The sequence below is a fragment of the Mandrillus leucophaeus genome, unplaced genomic scaffold, assembly GCF_000951045.1.
Source record: "Mandrillus leucophaeus isolate KB7577 unplaced genomic scaffold, Mleu.le_1.0 Scaffold223, whole genome shotgun sequence".
NCBI classification, from domain to species: domain Eukaryota; kingdom Metazoa; phylum Chordata; class Mammalia; order Primates; family Cercopithecidae; genus Mandrillus; species Mandrillus leucophaeus.
The window spans coordinates 1,921,728-1,940,545 of record NW_012102288.1 but is presented as its reverse complement, the minus strand read 5'-3'; the positions used below and the strand labels follow the sequence as shown (position 1 = coordinate 1,940,545).

The 18,818-nt window shown below is 38.7% G+C and overlaps 1 protein-coding gene across 1 annotated transcript in view; it reads left to right on the top strand.

The window, feature by feature from the left end:
• The window catches only part of LRRC1 (leucine rich repeat containing 1), a 140,310-nt gene that overhangs the window by 107,931 nt on the left and 13,561 nt on the right, over nucleotides 1-18,818 (top strand). The window contains exons 5-10 of the mRNA XM_011981327.1: nucleotides 4,269-4,325; nucleotides 4,602-4,665; nucleotides 5,059-5,133; nucleotides 7,515-7,659; nucleotides 10,487-10,605; nucleotides 12,228-12,311. Of these exons, the coding sequence (XP_011836717.1) occupies nucleotides 4,269-4,325; nucleotides 4,602-4,665; nucleotides 5,059-5,133; nucleotides 7,515-7,659; nucleotides 10,487-10,605; nucleotides 12,228-12,311 (544 nt within the window). The remainder of the gene's footprint in view (nucleotides 1-4,268; nucleotides 4,326-4,601; nucleotides 4,666-5,058; nucleotides 5,134-7,514; nucleotides 7,660-10,486; nucleotides 10,606-12,227; nucleotides 12,312-18,818) is intronic.

Below are 18,818 nucleotides of genomic sequence, written 5' to 3'. Positions count from 1 at the left end.
GCAGGAGAATCACTTGAACCCAGGAGACGGAGGTTGCAGTGAGCCAAGATCACACCACTGCACTCTAGCCTGGGTGACAGAGTGAGATTCTGTCTCAAAAAAAAAATGTGTGTGTGTGTGTATATATATACGTATATATATATACACACATAAAAATAAATATGTATATCCATAAATATGTTATTACCTATTTGCAAAATTGACATACCAACTCAAGAGTGAGAGGCAGCACAACATAGTGGTTAAGAATGCAGATTCCCTGGTGAATCCTGGCATTTCTACTTGGCAATTTTGTGAGACCTTGTTCAAGCTTCCTCTCTGTGCCTCAGTTTTCTCATCTGATAAGTTAATTCTCATAAAGAAGTTATAACAAAATTTGTCATATAATAAGTTGCCAGTATTAGTAGTAGAACTATTAAAGTGTTAAATTTTTAAAATCACATTTGTAAAAGTATTAGAAATGCCTGATTCTTTCTTTTACCTCTGTAATACCATGTTTAACTGAAATAGCGGATGAAGGCCTGTGGAGTTTGGGTCTCCCTCTCTCTCTCTTGACCTTCTGATTAAGAGCTTGGGCTCTTCAGTACACAGGATGAGGTTCAGATCCCACTCCCGAAGCTGCTCAGGAGCATGTTCCTTATGGGGTGCTGTAAGAGATGTGAAGATACTTGAATTCAGTGGGTTGCTTTGATGGGACAGGTACTTGATTGAAGATATTGTATTCTGAAAGACCAGAAGAGGAGATTATTCATTCATTCACTTTTGTGTTAACGTCTCTGTTCCAATTCTGCATTTAGGCTGGTTCGGTTTTATGTCAGCTCTGTTACTACAACAATTTGGAGAACCATGTTCTGGAGTGGGCTGGTTGGGTTCTGCATTTTGGTGAAGGACTGTCCAAGGCAAGCTACTGATGTGAACCAAACCCATAGTTTCATTCTAGCATCACTTAGTGATACTTGGAACTGAGAATGATTTGTGCAGATTATGCTGTGAGGTTTGTGCTCATACAGGAGGTAGGAGTCTGTAGTCAAAGCCTTTGTTTGCTTTCTGTTTCTTCCAGTCCAGCTATGGACAATGTTTGATGAGTTAAAAATTGGCCAATGCCAGATGCGGGGCCTATCCTTCAAGGAGTTTTTTAGTAGTGGAGATGACTTCTGTGATTAGTAGCATCTTGTAGCAATCTTTCTGAAGACTCTGACTCAAGGCACACACATTTGTAAGGTACCCAGCTGCACTAAGGGACAAAGGGTGTCTTAAGGAAATAAGGCAAGAAACTGGTTCTGTTAACTTGAAGGGAAAATGTATTATGCTGTAATTGCCATAATAGATATGATTATATTTATTTTAGGGAAAATCGAGATTCAGCAGTAAACACCTCAGGCAAGCAAACCTAGCTAGTTAGTGAGGGACAAGCGGGATTCAAGCCTGGGCCCCAGGCCTCTCAGATTCCATGTGCTCTTTTTAGAGTGGCTTTCATCAGTGGGTCTATAGAATCTGATGGTAATATCTAAGTTTCTTTATTTTAAATAGTTTAAAATAATTGGGGAAGTATTACCTCAGAGTATAAGGATATTACTTTATATACAGGTTGAGCACTCCAAATCCAAAAATCTGAAATCTGAAATGCCCCCAAATCTGAAACTTTATGAGTGCTGAGCATTTGCTGAAAGGAAATACTCATTGGAGCATTTTGGATTTCAGATTAAGTATATCACAAATACTCCAAAATCCGAAATTTGAAACACTCACAGTTCCAAGCATTTCAGATAAGGGATACTTAGCCTGTACTTTAAGTTAATTTTTACTTTTGAAATATTATAAAAATATGATATTTTTGGTTGTTGATGTATCACCCATACATCCACATTTTATTTACTTCCCCCAAACAGTAGAAACTAAGAGGTTTTGTAGCCAGAGCTTTTTTACTTAGCAGGATATTATATCTGGGTGTTAGCATGATGGGGGGTGGGAACTAGGGCATTTCAGCAGCATTTTTGCTCAAGTGTTGTTTGCTTCTAGTAACTGTGGCCTGTGCCATTTGCTCTCAAGACAAAATTTAAAGATAATTTTAAAGTGTGTATCACATTCTTAAAATCAAACAGCAAAAATTCCAGTGTCTCTTGGTGTGTTTAAAAAGGTAAGACTTAAGTGTATACCTAAAACTGAGAGGTGTTTTTCAAATTAAAATGAGAGAGTTCTGAAGAACAGAGACACCTGGAGATGCCTCAGTCAGTGAGGGTGAGGGCAGAAGCTTTGGCATTTGGCCAGGGTCGAATAGTGGTTTTACCTATTTCTAACAAGTGGGCCTCACACAAAACCTCACGGTCCTAATCATGTCATGGTAGCATCAACTTGCTGGGTCATTACTAACCAGATGAGATGGCTCATGGAAGGTGCCCTGCACAGCTCCTTCTGCCTGAGCAGGCAGGGTTCTCCCCGTTGGCTGTGGTCTATGTTTCAGGCAGGAGATGCTGAGACCATGGCTGTGGAAACTTGGCACAACACTCAGCATGAGGCTGTGTGAAACTGGTGCTTTCAGTGATCCCCAGTGAGTCAAGTTTTTGATGCAAAGAAGGACATTTTCCTTCTTTCATTAGTGGGTCTCCTTGGTTTGTTAAAATAGGTGTGAAAGTAATGGATACCAAATAGATAAAATGACAATCCTAACGTTGATTTTTAAAATTTAAATGTGAAAATAGCCGAGGAATTACTGTCTTCTTAATGAAACTGGTTAGGCGTTACATGGAAATTTGAAACTGAAATTTGTTTTTAAATTTTTACTTTTTAAGTAAAATTATTATTTACAGATTGCTTTTGGAAGGAGATACTGAGTGGTGTACATCTCATCCTCCTCCCCTTCTCTTTGTTGTTTCTTCTACGTAAACACTTGGTCAAGAGAAAGTAGAACTAGAGAACTGCAAGTCCGCACTGAGTTACATTTGATTTGAAGGACGCTGGTGTTAGTTTCATGGTGACATATTAGCAGGGAGTTTGTTTTTTAAAAAATAAATTGAAAGTTTTGTTCTTGCTTTAAGTATTAAAATTATTTGGTTTTGTAAAATTGGAGAAGATGCAGGATTTGTACATTTCATAGTACAGTTAAAATATATATTTTTCTGGCAAAGAGGTTTTAAGCATGTATGTACACTGTTCATTTAAATTTACATTTCTGGATGTTATAAAACCAGCCTTGTTAGTACACGTGATTCTGGCTTTTTGGTTGGAAGGAGGGAGAATGGAGGATTAAGGCAGATTAGAGTGTTGGGATAATGTCTGACTTTTTGTGTTCTGTGCGCTCAGAAATGAAATTCCTCCATATCTGGATGTTACTATGGTGATATTAGCAAAATGTGACTTTTTGGTTGGTATAGTTACTACAGTGCTTGTAGGGGCAATATACTGAGTCACTGATTTCCTGAATCAATATGTTTTGCCAGTGCTGACACAACTTCATGAGGGTTTCTGGTGATGCAGAATTGCCACTGCCTGTCAAGATTTGCCCCATCTGTCAAACATCTGTCCCATTCCACTGTGCTCCTAATAGACTGGATTACACCCGAGAGGCTGGAGAATCAGATGAAGAGAGCCTCATGCTAGGGTTTAATAAGAATAAAAGCAATATTATTATAGCTACCATTTATTAAATCAGTCTGTGTTCCAGGCACTGTGCAAGATGCATTATGACATTATCCTGAATGCATTTAAATGGAAGTTACTTCCTAAGCTTAGCTGCTGCTTGCTGCATGAATTTATGATCTTAAGTAGACGAACTTGGACTCTCTGGACTGAGATGCCCCCTACTTTAAAACAGGGATGATCTCTCACTGATACTGGGAAGAAGAGCTCTGAGCTCTGCAAGATTAAAGGTGCTACTGTTTTTATGGTAACAGTGCATTTTTGGCATTTGAAAGTCTATAGACGCACACATTCGGCTTCTGTCTCAGCCCTGAGAATGGTTGTGTTTTATTGGCTGATGAGTTATTTCCACATATCACATATACAAGGTATTTGAATGAAGGTGCTTTGTAGTCATGACACACTACTCTTTTATTAATTATTAATATCTTAAGATTACAATTTGAGAGGTCGAGATGATACTGTTTTTAATGGGTGTGGGTGGTGGTGGTGATAGGCATTTTTACCCTGGGAAGTGACCTACTAGGTTTTATTAAGTGTTGCAATTTGTCCAGTATGTGTATGGGGGAGGGGAGGTAGGAAGAATCTCAGAAATTTCTCTTATACTTTTTTTTCCTTCTGTTCATTTCTAGTCTTTATAACCTGGCTTCACTGGAACTGAGAGAGAATCTTCTTACATATCTTCCTGAGTGAGTCTTTAGGGAAAATAAGAGGAGATTTTGTGCAGAATGAATTTAAGTATTTTAAAAAAAACAGGACTACAGTATTACGTCAAAAGATTTGTGTGTTTTGGGAAGTTTGGGGGATGCCAACCGGCCTTTTCTTAACAGTCCTTCCTGTGCAATATTTTTTACCATAGAAATCAAATTGGACCTTATTTTTGAAGCTACTCCAAGTGAGGGATACTATATTGCTCGGCATTTCTAAGTATTCTCTAAGTGCGCTTTGTTTATTTTTTAAAATAGCTCTCTTACCCAGCTTCGGAGACTAGAAGAACTTGATTTAGGAAACAATGAAATATATAATTTGGTAAGTCCGTATTTGAGATTTGAATTTAACTTTGTTTTTAGTTATGATCGCACAGTATTTGAGGGAGTTCTATGGGGATCTATACGAAGCCAGTATTTCCATAGATGTAGCTTGGGAACACTAGAGAACCAGCTTCATTTCACACAAGTTAGGAATTATGCTTCATGGGTGGGGGAGGTCAGGATTAGAGATGATGGACATAGGTGGAAACAACTGGCGTTCTTGGGGAAAGTTTGGGCACTTTGAGGAAAGGGAGTCGATGTTAAGAGAAGTACCAGTGAACATCTGCTAAGGTACCCAGTTGTTAACAGATGAATTCAGATTCTTTCTTTCTTCAGGGAAGACTGAACATTGAATCTTTGTTACCATACCTTTTTTTTCCTTTTGTTTTAGCCAGAATCAATCGGAGCCCTCTTACATCTAAAAGATCTCTGGTTGGATGGAAATCAGCTGTCAGAATTACCTCAGGTAGGTGGTAATTTCACAGTGTCTCCCCAGAATGTAAAACAGCAACAATAAGCTTTGTGTATTTCCTGCTGCCACATAAGGTTTGCTATAAAAGGATCTTGAAAACCAAAAACATTGATTGAAAAAGCACATTTGGGAAAACATATTGAGCATGCATCATTCTCCATTGCCATATGAAAACTGAAAACCTCAACCCACCATTTGTAAATGTAGTAAATATTTCCTTTAGTTTGTGAAATCTGTTTTTTATTGTGTCCTTGCTACCCATATAGCTTACTTCAAGCCCAGCAGGTTAGTAAATTGCCAGCACCCATGATTCTGATGGTGTACCTTTCTGCCACTCCGTGATGTGCCAAGTGCTTTTGGGATAATTTGACCATGTTTTGCCCCGTAATAGTTCGTGTAAAAGCAATGTTAAATGCTTTTATTTCATATTTTTCCAAATGTTTCTTATGGTTTAGCTGGCATGTCGTAGTGTTCAGGCCTTTCCTACTGTTCCCAAGTGGAAGAACCATGTGCCAAATGAAGTGGAGTCTTGTGTAGACTTCTGAGCACATAGTCATCTTGTGGAGTCCTAGCAGACGGGCCTACATTCTGAGACAGAAACTGAGAAACCTAAAACAAACAAAAACCAACAGGCATTTTCCTCTTGTATTTTTTTCTCCAACTGTTACTGAATTTTATTCTTTCGTGTCTCTCATAGCCAGTTTTTCATATGACCAGTTGTAAAGGGCTCTGTACTTTCAGTGGGGAATGCCATATCAATGCAGGGAACCCTAATACTAGAAGAAAGCACTTTAGTAAATTTTTAGTTGTTATAGCGCTGAAGTTGCCATGATGTCACCTAATGACTAATGGAACTAAGGAACTAATTTAAGTCTGTTTATGAGATCTTGGCTACAACTGGGGAAAGGAGACAGATTAGCAACTCTTGTGGGTAGAGTTCGATTAGTACTTGGATTTTTCTAGGAAATACATGGGACATCCTGGTTGGGAGAATGCTAGTTACTTTAGAAGTCCAAGGATGGCAGAAAAATATCATGACATTATCAGGAAAGTAATAAATCTGTGGGACATAAAGGGGAAAGGAAAGAGTTGCGTATGTTCAGATGTGTGTAAATGACTTTGTGCAGAGTGTGATATTCTAAATACAAAGAAATTAAAATTGCAATGATTGTGCTGTAAATGATTATTTAAAAAATGTCATTTGCTCCTATAGTATAAATTTGTGTTAAATCAGCATTAAACACACAAAAAAGTCTCAAATAATTAGAATGATTTTTCTTATCTTCAATGATGATGGAAAGAGAAGGATAAAAAGGTATTGTTAAAAGGAGTTAATGAAGAGTAGAACAACTTCAGGGATCTGGTCTGAAATTAGTAGAAATCTAGTCTAGTTTCCTTTAGACAGGAAATACAGGGACAGGATCATAAGGCAATATCAGGTGGATGATAAGCTGAAAAGAATAGATCAGACCAAATTAAATGTAGATGGAGGAATTTGTACTTATGTAGACATCAGGGAGCCACAAGATATTTTTTGAATAGAAGGTCATCCAGTTATAGGACGAGAACTGGCTGTGTTTCAGGAAGGAAATGAGGAAGCACAGTTTATGGAATGGTCTCAGGAACGGGGAGTTAAGACTAGAGCCCAAGAGGCAGAACTGACAGTCAAGGTAAGGGAGTAATGAGGGTAAGATTTAATATTGGGAAGTGGAATGGAAAAGTAGAGGCAGTGATAAGAGAGAAAGCTTGGACTTTGGGAATGGAAAGAAAGGTAGGTCTTGAATAGAATGTTAGACTCATAGAGGTACTTTACCTTATCCTGGTAGACTGTTTTCACTAAAGGCAGTATGCTGCTTTTAATGTTAAAGGTACAGATAGATCTGTATGTTCCAGTTTTGCTGGGGAGCAATTGCATTGATGTTTGTGCTAACAAATGCTACCTGTCATGGAAGAAAATACAAAGTAGGTAGGTTCTTACCAGAGGAAATCCCAGGGTCACCCTACAGTGTAAGCTACTTAGATTAGTTCCAAACTTGAAAAGCTAAATTCTAGCCTCCTTTTCCTTTTGTGATTGTGTGACCTTGTAGTTGTTTGTTCTCCTGTATCTTTACCTATTAAGTGGGAATGATTCCTTGCCTGCCTGAAAGGTGGAGGGCTTTTTGTCCCTGCCAGCTCTGTGTCTGTGATTCATACAACTTCCCACTTTCATTGGAAGGGGATCTAGGAATTTGCCCCTGCCTTCAGATTTGGATTCATGCTAAAGATAACATCCTTAGGACCGCCCTGGGATTTAATTGTGAAAAATCACTGGAACAAATGCCTCTGCACTGTGGCAGGTTTAAGTGTGCGTTTATTTTTCCATGTCATTGTTATAGGAAATAGGAAATCTGAAGAACCTGCTGTGCTTAGATGTCTCTGAAAACAGGTTGGAAAGACTTCCTGAAGAAATCAGTGGCCTGACTTCATTAACGGATTTAGTCATTTCCCAGAACTTATTAGAAACTATTCCGGATGGCATTGGTAAGCATTGGAAATCACTAACTGCTAAAGATACTGCCTGCCGTCGTCTTGAGCATTTGGAGCACACTTTGATCCTTTGGTCACCGCTTTCAGATGCTGAGAATGTGGCTCCTTAAAGTCTCCTTGCTGTTTGTTTTTAAAGAAGGAAAGCAAAGAGCATTTATTACAGCAGAAGTTTCTCTATATGCAGATGTTTCTGTCATCCTGGGTTGGTATCTACCTGCTTAAAAGTAACTGCTGTCATTACTCTATATGCAGATGTTTCTGTCATCCTGGGTTGGTATCTACCTATTTAAAAGTAACTGCTGTCATTACTTTTAAGCATTGATTCATCTTTACTTCATCTATGTCTTCTCCCAATGATTTCATGAGGGATTACCCCAAATAATAAAATGTATTTAAGGCATATGAGCAGTCACTAAGAAATTTCTAATTTGGCATCCTAATAGCTTATTTATTTTTATATATTTATTTTTTTAAGATGGAGTCTTGCTCTGTCACCCAGGCTGGAGTACAGTGGCGTGATCTCGACTCACTGCAAGCTCTGCCTCCCGGGTTCACGCCATTCTCTTGCCTCAGCCTCCCGAGTAGCTGGGACTACAGGCGCCCGCCACCACACCTGGCTAATTTTTTTTTGTATTTTTTAGTAGAGACGGGTTTTCACCGTGTTAGCCAGGATGGTCTCGATCTCCTGACCTCGTGATCCACCTGCCTCAGCCTTCCAAAGTGTTGGGATTACAGGCGTGAGCCACTGTGCCCGGCCAGCATCCTAATAGTTTATGAGAAAATAACTGACTTATTCCATGACCTCAGGGAGGTGCTGGAAGAGTGGCATAACTGAATTGAACCTTTGTTTAGTTCATCGATAATCCTTTAATCATTCTGTGCTATTTTCTTTAAAAACAATCAATCCAGACATTTTGTTTACTATGAAGGAACTTATTCCAGTGTGAGAAATAAATGGAGAGAAGGTATAAACCGATACGGACTTGGGAGCTCCATCATAGCAAAGCCACTTTGAAGTTGAAAGAGACTTTATTTAACCATGGAGTTATCATAGGATTGCTGTCTTTAATTTTATTGAGAACATCAAGGAAGCTTCTGAAAGGTTTTCAATAGTTGGAGAACTTGTATGGCAGAGGACCACCCCCTCCGTGGTATGTGGTCAAGATGAAAATTTCAGTAGAAATTCAGACATTGTATTTTGGTTAAACCCGGCTAGAAAATCGATAGGGATTTTGACTCTATGCAGAGATGTTCACTGAGAATCGTTTATGGCATCTGAAAAGGGTTGTAGAGACTGGGCATGTTTTGTTGCTTGGAATGGGAAGCAGCAGAAAGCATGAGAGGATGACTTCAAACGTTTAAAGGACTGCCTTTCAAAGAAAGAGATGTATTACAGCTTTCTGATCAAATGAGCAAAATGAAAGGATTGTGAAGCTCAATTTCATTTAAGAAAGAGCTTTAAAAAGCAAAGATGGCTGGGAATGGCTCACACCTGTAATCCTAGCACTTTGGGAGGCCAGGAGTTTAAGACCAGCTTGGGCATCGTAGTGAGACTTCCCGTCTACAAAAAATAAAAATATTAGCCAAGTGGGTTGGCACACGCCTGTAGTCCTAGCTACTCAGAAGCCTGAAGGGGAAGGATTGCTTGAGTCCAGGAGTAGGAGTTTGGGGCTGCAGTGAACCATGATTGTACCACTGTACTCCAGCCTGGGCAATAGAGTGAGGCCCTGTCTCTTAAAAAAGAAAGAAAGAAAAAAAAAAAGGAAAAATATGTTACAAATTCATTTGGGCTGCTTAATGAAGAAATGAGTACCTTGTCACTAGAAGTATTCAAGGGGAGGCTAGAAGACTAGTTGCCAGGAGACTTCTCTGTTGGGATGAGATGTTTCAGTGCTTGGCTGTGCTATTCAGTATACCCTGCAGAAAATGCTAGTGGGTCTCCTGACAGTGAGGGCAGGTCGAAGCCCTCCAACGACAGCATTAGGCTATTGACTATGCTAAATAAAGAGCTTAAGAATTGGTTAGTTCTTCTATCTTGCCCTGTGGCTGCACACGAGGCAGGATACACCTTTCGATATTTTTCTTTCTCCAGCTTTATGACTGCGTTAGAATAGAGGCTGTTTTCTGATGTAGTGGGGAAAGTGTCAACTTCCCCACTACAGTAGAGAATGAAGGGTGCCGCTTAATCCCATGACTTGTTGAAGTGAGAATCTGAATGACTTTGCTAGTGGCTAGTGGGGACTCTGAGGAGGCTGCAGTAAGACTTGTTCTTCTTTCCCATGAACAGTGGGTATCACCAGGATGTCCAGTCTTCCTGGCCTGAGTGAAATAGACTCCGTCTTTAATATGGCTTTCCTGAGGTTACCACTTTATTCTGGACCTATAGAAATACTGCGCTGTAGGGCTCTTCACTGAGTCATTTTCATTCATAGGTGATTTAATAAACTATTTCTTTTGTTTATTGTAAGGATAATTCTTGGAGTAAAATGAAAGTCTCCTCTGTGCATGAAACACCTCCATGGAGAGAAAGCTGTTTTGTTTTTCTGTAAATTTCTTGGCTTTGCTGTGATGTTTTTATGCTTTTAAAAATGTTTTGTTTCTAATTGCCAATCGTTTTTGATGTTCTAAACAAATTATTTTAACTCCCAACCTTCATGGTCTAAATGATAGAGTTTCATAATGTGAAAAGCTAGATGAGGAAGAAATAAGTAACTGTTTGAAACAAAAAGAACAGCAGATAGGAAATTCCAAGCAGTGATTACGAAAATAATTGTAACTAATGAATTTGATAATAATAATAATACTAATGATGCTTTTACAGGAAAACTGAAGAAACTGTCAATCTTGAAGGTGGATCAGAATAGACTCACACAGTTGCCTGAAGCAGTTGGGGATTGTGAAAGTCTCACTGAGTTAGTTCTTACAGAAAATCAGCTCCTGGTAAGTGTGGTTTGCACATACATCATAGAGACTTACTAGGGTAGATTCTACTTATTTGTAATTTGAGTGGACTAAATGGAAATTTCTTCATATTATATCCCAGAAGGGTCTTACAAAGCAAATGCATGACCTAAAGATCAGTTTTTAATCTGCTTAAGCAAAGAAAGTAGTGCTTAGGTTTCCCTGTTGAGCTTGTGTCCCAGTTGTGGTGCTTCGAATATAGGGACTGAACAAATGCCTCACAGATGTCTCCAGTGAGGTGTGGGGATAAGCTACTCTCGATGGATGTGTTGATGCCCCAGCTGTGGTGCCCAGAGACCACCACTGGGAATATTCATCAGGATTCCTCTGGCCTCTCCTTGGGTTCTTTGAGCAAATGGGAAGAACAGGAGAGATGAGAAAAGAGATGAACATTGTCCAGGAAAAGCCTTGATAGGATGGGGGCTGGGAAATGCTCTTGATCAGGGAGCCATAGGATGGTATCTAATGGGCTCTGGTTAAGGCAGCTTCTTATTAGAACTTTGGGGTAGAGGAGGGGTTCCTCCACCTGGACCAGGCTTCCACCAGACAAGGGCAGGGGTTATGCGTGCACCCCCTGGCAAAGGGTGGGTGGGCAGGGTGGCAGCAGATCTCAGTTGTCTTTTCCTGTCCTGCTTCCCCCTCTGCTTTTGTCAGTCCTTCAGTTGTCACTTCTTCTTCTTCCCCCCTCTTTTAGTTGTCATATAGCCACTCTGTTTTCTTCAGTTTACTTTCCTACTTTTCTCTTTTCTTTTCTCCATCTTCATTTTGTCACTTTATTATTTTTTTTTACTCTCTTTTCCCTTTTCCTTTTCCCTTTTCTCCTTTATCTATAAATAGAGTAAGTAATGCTCTTTAGGTAGAAAGAGCAAAAAGAACAGCAAGAAAGGATGGAGTGCACAGATGTGGGTGGGGAGCCCAGTAGCCCCTCCCCTTAGACAGCTCAAGCAGCCAGCCTCTGGCAGGTGTGGTGGGAGTTACCAAATCTTCCAGTCCTGCTTTGTGATTTTAGGCTTACAAATAGTAATCATAACAACTGTAAAAATAATATTCACCCCTGGATTGCACTGGAGTATTGAAGACTCCCATGTGGGTGCCAGCCTGGTTCTGGTAGAGCTCTGCTCCCCACTCCAGGATGCTTACCTTTCTCCCATCCCCATAGCCCTCGCCTTCCCCTGCCCATGTGGCACCCTGCTCTGGGTGCTGGTTCCCTGCCTCAGTGCTGTGGCTTCCACAGACATCTAAGCCACTGTCCCAATGTGGTCCTTGAAGGTGCAGGCAGGGCAGGAATGAATCTTGAGGGTGCAAATTCTCACTCACTTGAGTTGAACAGCATTTATTTCCCTTTACAAGATGTTTCCCTGTTCCCAGGTCTCTACTTTTGATTTCATTCCTTTAAAACAGACTTACCATTTCAGCAAAAATTCAAAATACTTAATGTCACACCCCCTAAGTGAACATTACAAATATCTAATATTCAGCAAAAACTATTGCTTCTGTTGCTGGATGAGATTATATTCTTTAGGTCCTTCCAGATATCTTATTTACTGTGAGCCATGTTAAAAATATGTGTTACATTAATAATGAAATTGTTATTTTAACAGACCCTACCTAAAAGCATTGGAAAACTAAAGAAGTTGAGCAACTTGAATGCAGACAGAAATAAATTAGTGTCCTTACCAAAAGAGGTATGTGCTTTTAGAGAAATCATGTGATCATATTATGAAGAAATAATCACAATACATAAGGGATCAAAAATGTCAAATGCTTTGAAAAGACGCATGTGTTGCTTTTAAAGGTGTGACCTCCAATCTGTGAGTATAGAGCCGACTGGAGGAATTATGTCAAAGAATGGTCATCAGTAACATTAAGGAGAGTTGGGAAAGGTGAATTTATAGGATTTTAAACGGGAGAAAGAAAGAGATTGACATTTTGGGTTTGACATACAGAGAATGGTGACACCATTGGCAGAAATGGATTATTTGGGAGTTTGGCAGAGGAAGTGGACGACTTTAGCTTTGATTTTTTAATTTAATGTGGAATTAAGCTCTATCCCATAAGCAATTGGAATTATAAAAACTGATCTCGATGCAACCATATTTCTAGGCAGCGATTTACATTGGGCCATGCTCATGTCTTGGATGAGTTTGAACAAACTCTTCACAAAGGCATACACATAGAGGAAGGTGAATGGGAAGCTAAAGCCAGCTTCCTGGGATTTTTTTTGGTCAGTGGTCTAAGCACAAGAAAACGAGACGCCACCGTCTGTTGTGGAGAGTAGCTGTGTGGACTTAGAGGTATTTAAATTCTGGCAAGGGAGGTGGAAATGCTGACAATGAGGATGAAGCTTATAGTGGGTCAGACAAGGAGGTGTTTAGTGTGTTGTTTAAAAAGAAGGCTTACAATTAGCCAGGCGTGGTGGTGGGAGCCTGTAGTCCCAGCTACTTGGGAGGCTGAGGCAGGAAAATTGCCTGAACCCGGGAGGCTGAGGTTGCAGTGAGCCGAGATCATGCCACTGCACTCCAGCCCGGGTGACAGAGTGAGACTCTATCTCAAAAAAAAAAAGAAAGAAAAGAAAAAGAAGAAGACTTACTTTCTATTGGGTACTAGAAGAGCTTGGTTGGAGAAGGATAATACTGAACTTGATTTTTTTATTAGCAATAAAGCTTAAAACTAGCTGTTGATGAGCCTTCTCCTTTGCTGGGTCCTCATCTAGAAGGGTATGGTATTTCCTTGTATGATATGATCACTGGCCGGGTGTAGTTTGCTTCATATTTCTGTTTTGACTTTTTCTAACATCTATTTTGGAGTAATTTCAAAACTGCCATCCAGCCAATCAGAACACGTGGCCTTCTTATTTTCCTATGGCCACGTCTCAGGGTATCTGAACTTCCTCTTTCCTTTCCTCATCTTGGTGTTTGGCCCACAGTGTCCCAGTCTTCTCCCTGAGTAAGGTGGCCAGCATTTCTGAATGGAGACATGAGAATATTTACTATAAACATGATCATATTCTGAAACATCTTTATATGAACACTGGCGTCTAAGTAAACTGTTTCTGGCTGAAAGACTTAAGTCTGTTTCTCAGCTAAACTGGGACACAACTAAGAGATTCTACTAATTAGAAAAGTTGGGTTCTAGTTTCTAAGCAATAAACCAAAATACACAGCTGATATTCTGAACAGTTAAATTTACTGTTGCTGGATAGTGGCAGATGGATAGTAGATTGGACATATAAACACACATACGGATGTAGAAAAGATTTCTTTCTTTCTTTTGTAATGCCAGGTAACTGTACTAGATGCTTTCAAGTATTTGTTGTACTTGTTGAATCCTTACAACAGCTTTTGCAGTCATGATGATTTCCTCATTTTATGAGTGAGGAAGCTGAGGCAAGTAAGTTCTTTTTCTTACTTGGGCTCACACAGCTGGGAGTTGGTAGAACCTGACTCCAAAGATGAGTCTTTCAATAAACACATGACCACTTAGGTAATGCAGGCTCAGCCCAGCCTTTCCATCTGTGACCTTGAGGTAGGACAAGCCCCTGATTTGTTAAGGAAAGGCCAAAGTATCTTTAGTTTGGACACTACAGAAAGTTAATACATTTTAGGTTTACTTTCAAGGCAGATCATGAGGAGAGCACTTTTAGGTGTAATGTTAATTCCCAGCAAGTTTCACCACCCATCCCCAGCTTCCCTGATCCCCTGACTGTCTTTCACAAGATTACATTCTAAACAAGAACCTTTTGGAAATTTACTTTCATAGAACTTTCACCATCATTTCAGCATCAGTTCTCTTTTCGCTTTAAAAGAATGAAACACACTCAAGTGTTTCTGACTAGAGGGTTATATCTAATCCATGCTATGTGTTCACTAAATTTACTAGAACAGTTTTTCATGATGTGAAAAGTGAAAATATCGTGAAAATATTTCTAACTTCAAAGCCTTTTAGTCTTATTTTGTCCATTTTCTGAGAAATTATGATTGGTCTTCTGGCATCTGGCATTTTAGAAAGAAATAGTCTGTGCCTTTCCCTTCAGCTGTCTGATAAAGCAGAGAATGTTTAGGTTTTTAGGAATTGGATCTTTTCTAGATCGCCTCCTACTCACACACACTCAGCTCCCAGAGTAGGAAATGTGCTGAGCACATGTCTCCAACTCTCCCACGGATCACAGTTTGCTGCCCAGCAGAAATGGTTGAGTGCTTGCCTCTGACCACTGGGGCTGAGCAGCCAAATCACCGAGAGCCTCCTGATCTCTCATGCATCACGTTGGCCCAGGCAGCACCTTCATGTCATGAGTCTCTGTGCAGTGAGCGTGGTAGGCCCTGTGACTGTGTGTATGTTAGCTCTTCCTCCAAGCTTGATGCCATTTGATCAAATCTTGCATTTTCCTGATTGGATTCTTCCAAAAATGTATTGCTTTCTCTTGAACAGTTAAGTTGCATACATGACATCTCTAAACTGAAAGACTGACCAATTCAATTCATATGCCAAAAACCCATAGTAGTATTAATTGCCATTGGTCTGGTATGCTATGTAGTTCTTCCTATATTTTGTCCTTTAAAAAAAAAATTTATATTATTGTGTGTTGCTAGTTTTAGGGCACAGCTCCTTAGTCTGTAGCAGCATTTATTTGCATTTTTTCCCCAAATGGTTGAGGGGAAAATGTTTGTACTGTGTGGGTCACAATAATGGATTCTGTTTGTGTTTTGTGGTGTTATTTGTAGTAAACATTTGCAAATCAATGAATGTCTTTTGTTTTCTTAATTGTTAGCTGCTTGGAAATTTAGAAAAGTCAGGTAAACTTGTTATCTTGTAAGTATTGTTCAGACCACAGTTGCATCTCTAACTTCCATTCTGCTTCTTAAATGCATGAAGATTCAAATCGGCTGACTGCTTTGTGTGCTCTTCATTATAAAATATTGGACATTTTCCTCTAAATTCAGTTTTTTGTTTTTTTTATGACTGCATGGCCTGGAACCTTATTTTGTTATGTGTTTTTCATGTTTGTTCAGATTATTCACTCTCAAAAGAATGCTTTTCTGTGAATTACATTTTAAGTTATTCAGAAATCTGAAAGGCATCATTTGGCAGCTCATCTGTTTTCACTAAATTGTAAGTTTGTTGGCACAAATCTGTCTCTAATGGAAAGGCTAGATTTGCTTTATTTGCTACACCTGGCATGCCTCTGATTTTTCAAGTCACTTATTTGTGTCTTTTATTTTTCATCCTGTTGCTTAAGTATATATATTTCTGGGAAAAGGAGATTTCTTAAAAACTCATAGTGTTGGTGGAGAGGAGAGTTAAGGAACATACTGTGCAGTAGTATGATTGATTCATGGATAGATGGAGTTGGTGGTATATGTGTGAGCATGAGTATGATGAACAAGAGCCAGACCGTAAAGAATTTTTGGCTAGAAGAAATTGAGCTTATATCCAAGTTTAGAGTCCATTTTTCTTTTTGTCTCCATGAAGTCCGAATGAAAGTGACACCAACTAAGCCACACTTACCCAGTGAGATGAGGCAAGATAGCATTTGCAGATCATTCATCAAAGCTTTTTTTAATCAGACAACCTGTAAATATTAATTACCCATAAATATTACTATGATACTCAGAAATGCCTGTGGTGATAGAATATTCATTTTGTGGATAGTTTTCTGCCTTCTTCTTATTACAATTTAAAATTATTTCAGTCTGTTTCCATTATATTCTAAAATGAATTATTGATTAAAGACATAATATAGAATATAAAAATATTAGATAAAATATAGTTGACCATCAGATTTCAAGATGGAGAAGTCATTCCTAAACTTGAAATAAGTCATTAAAAAATAGTTGATGGATTTGTCTACAGGAAAATTCGATTTCTGATCTTCAAGAAGGTAAAGATAGCCTTTACTTTCTTGAAAGGGGGCAGGGAGACATTTAAAGTATCTTAAATGAGAGATCTGTCTTTACTCTATTAGAAGTTCTTTTACACCAATGAGGAAAAGATGTATTAAATACATCTATAGAGAAGTAGACAAAAACAAAGAAACTTCCACAAAAACCAGTGATTCACAGAGGAACAAATAGAAATGGCAACTAATGTGAAACAATTTCAGCCTCATCAGTATTCACAAAAATATTAATAATACCAAATTTTGGCAAGGGTGGAGGGAAGTGTATATTATCATGTAAATATAAATTATTATGACTTTCTGGAAGAGAATATGATAATAGTAAAAACTTCAGAAATGTGTATACCCTTTGATTCTGCAAGTCCACGTCTAGGAAAACATTCATGGATATACACTAAGAATGGTGCACAAGAACATTTCTCACATTATTCATAGGAACAGCCTACATGTTCCAGGCACCATACCAAGTGTCCATAGAGGCAGCTAACATGTGCCAGGCACAGTGCCAAGGGCTTTTGCATTTATTCTTATCTAATTATCATAACAGTTCTATGAGGTGTAGGTAAATCATTATCAGTGTCCAACAGATTGTGAAACTAAGACTGAGAGAGGTTAAGTAACTTCTCCAGAATCACACAGCAAAGAAGTGGCAGACCTAACTAGCATTGTCTACCCTGGGCAGTTTCTTAAATAATCTGTGATACATCCATAGAAGGAAATAACTATGTGGTCCATAAAAGTCCTCTTAGAAACATTGTTAAAGTGTGTATGTAGAATCACAAATGAATGGCAGTGGTACTGGAAGATCGTTCCTCATAACGTTAATACTGATTATCCCTTTGTGGTAAGATTTGATTTTTTTTTTTCATTGTGGTTTCCTGTGCGTGGATGTATGGTTTTTATTTTTCTAATCAATGTAAGGTACTTTTTTATAATCAGAAAAAAAGAATTCCATAGCTGTTAGTGGATATTTTGATGTCAGTGGCCCCAGAATTCAGGGAATCCCAAAGCCACATGATTTCCAAAAATGTTTATGAAGTAGGGAACATTTGAATAATATGCCATAGATGATGGAATTTTAAAATTATGTTTCATATTATTTTTGCTCAGATTGCATTTTGGCCAGATTTTAATTATTGTACATTTTTCTTTTTTTGCCAATGGGATGTGGGTTCAATTATGTTACAAATAATATTAAAAGGAATATACTGAAGGAAAGTGAAAGTTCCCTTACACTTAAGGCAAGCATTTAAAAAATAGAATATAAACAAAAGTGACTAATGTAGGCTCCCTTTTTGAATCACTGAATCTGTCTCATGATCTTCTCCTTGGGTGAGCTAACCTGCAGGCAATTAATACTTAGTGAAAGTTGACTTGAGCAGAGGTTTGCTCAATAATCTGCAGATCCTATTTTCTTGAGATGGGTTAGATCAATGCCTAACAGCTAAGGAGACACAAAATGGCTGGACAAAGATTCTCAGCTATATTCCATAATTCTCAGATAATCCAAGTCCAACCCCTTGTATTCTGGGAAGGTGCTATTATGTGGTTTAAGGGAGGCTTAAAAATATCAGCTTCCTACATAACTGGTAATAAGTTTTTTAAAGTCTGCTTCCCAGAACTTCTAAATGATACAGATATTTTATCCTGATGACAACTAAGGAACCTGTAAACTCTGCCTCCTGAACCCAAAAGAGAAAGCCAAAATATATATGAATGATGTGTATAATGTCAGTGTTCACTATTATTAATACAAAGTGTCACTGCGATACATCGTTAGGGAGATAGTTTTTTAAAGACATTCAGGTGAGTTCAGGAAAGAGACTGCCAACATCAGTACAGTTCTAAGAACATAGTAGGTATTTAGGTGTTGATTGTACTCATCATTTGGATCTGAGGTTTTTACTTCCCGGAAAAAAAAATAGCTACCACATTTATTTGGCAGCAGCAAAAGGCCAGTTTCTATGATAGGTGCCAAATTATATATGTGGTTTCATTTAATTTAATCATTATTGTTACTTTTGGTTAAAGTAACACATCCAAACCCACAAAACATATGACTGAGCCTAAATTCTAGCCCAGGTCTGTATGATCTCAAAGCATCCACTCCCTCCATCATACCGCATCTCCCTCTGACGTCTATAATGAACTATATCTTTTCAGTTATGGGTTTGAATGCTTAATAATCTTTTCTAAAAACCAAAGGTTTGTGCCATCCCTTCCTGGCTGATTTGGAAAGAGGGCTGTGTTTGTGTGAATGTTTGCTGGGACAGCATGTGCCTTTGTGGGGTGATTA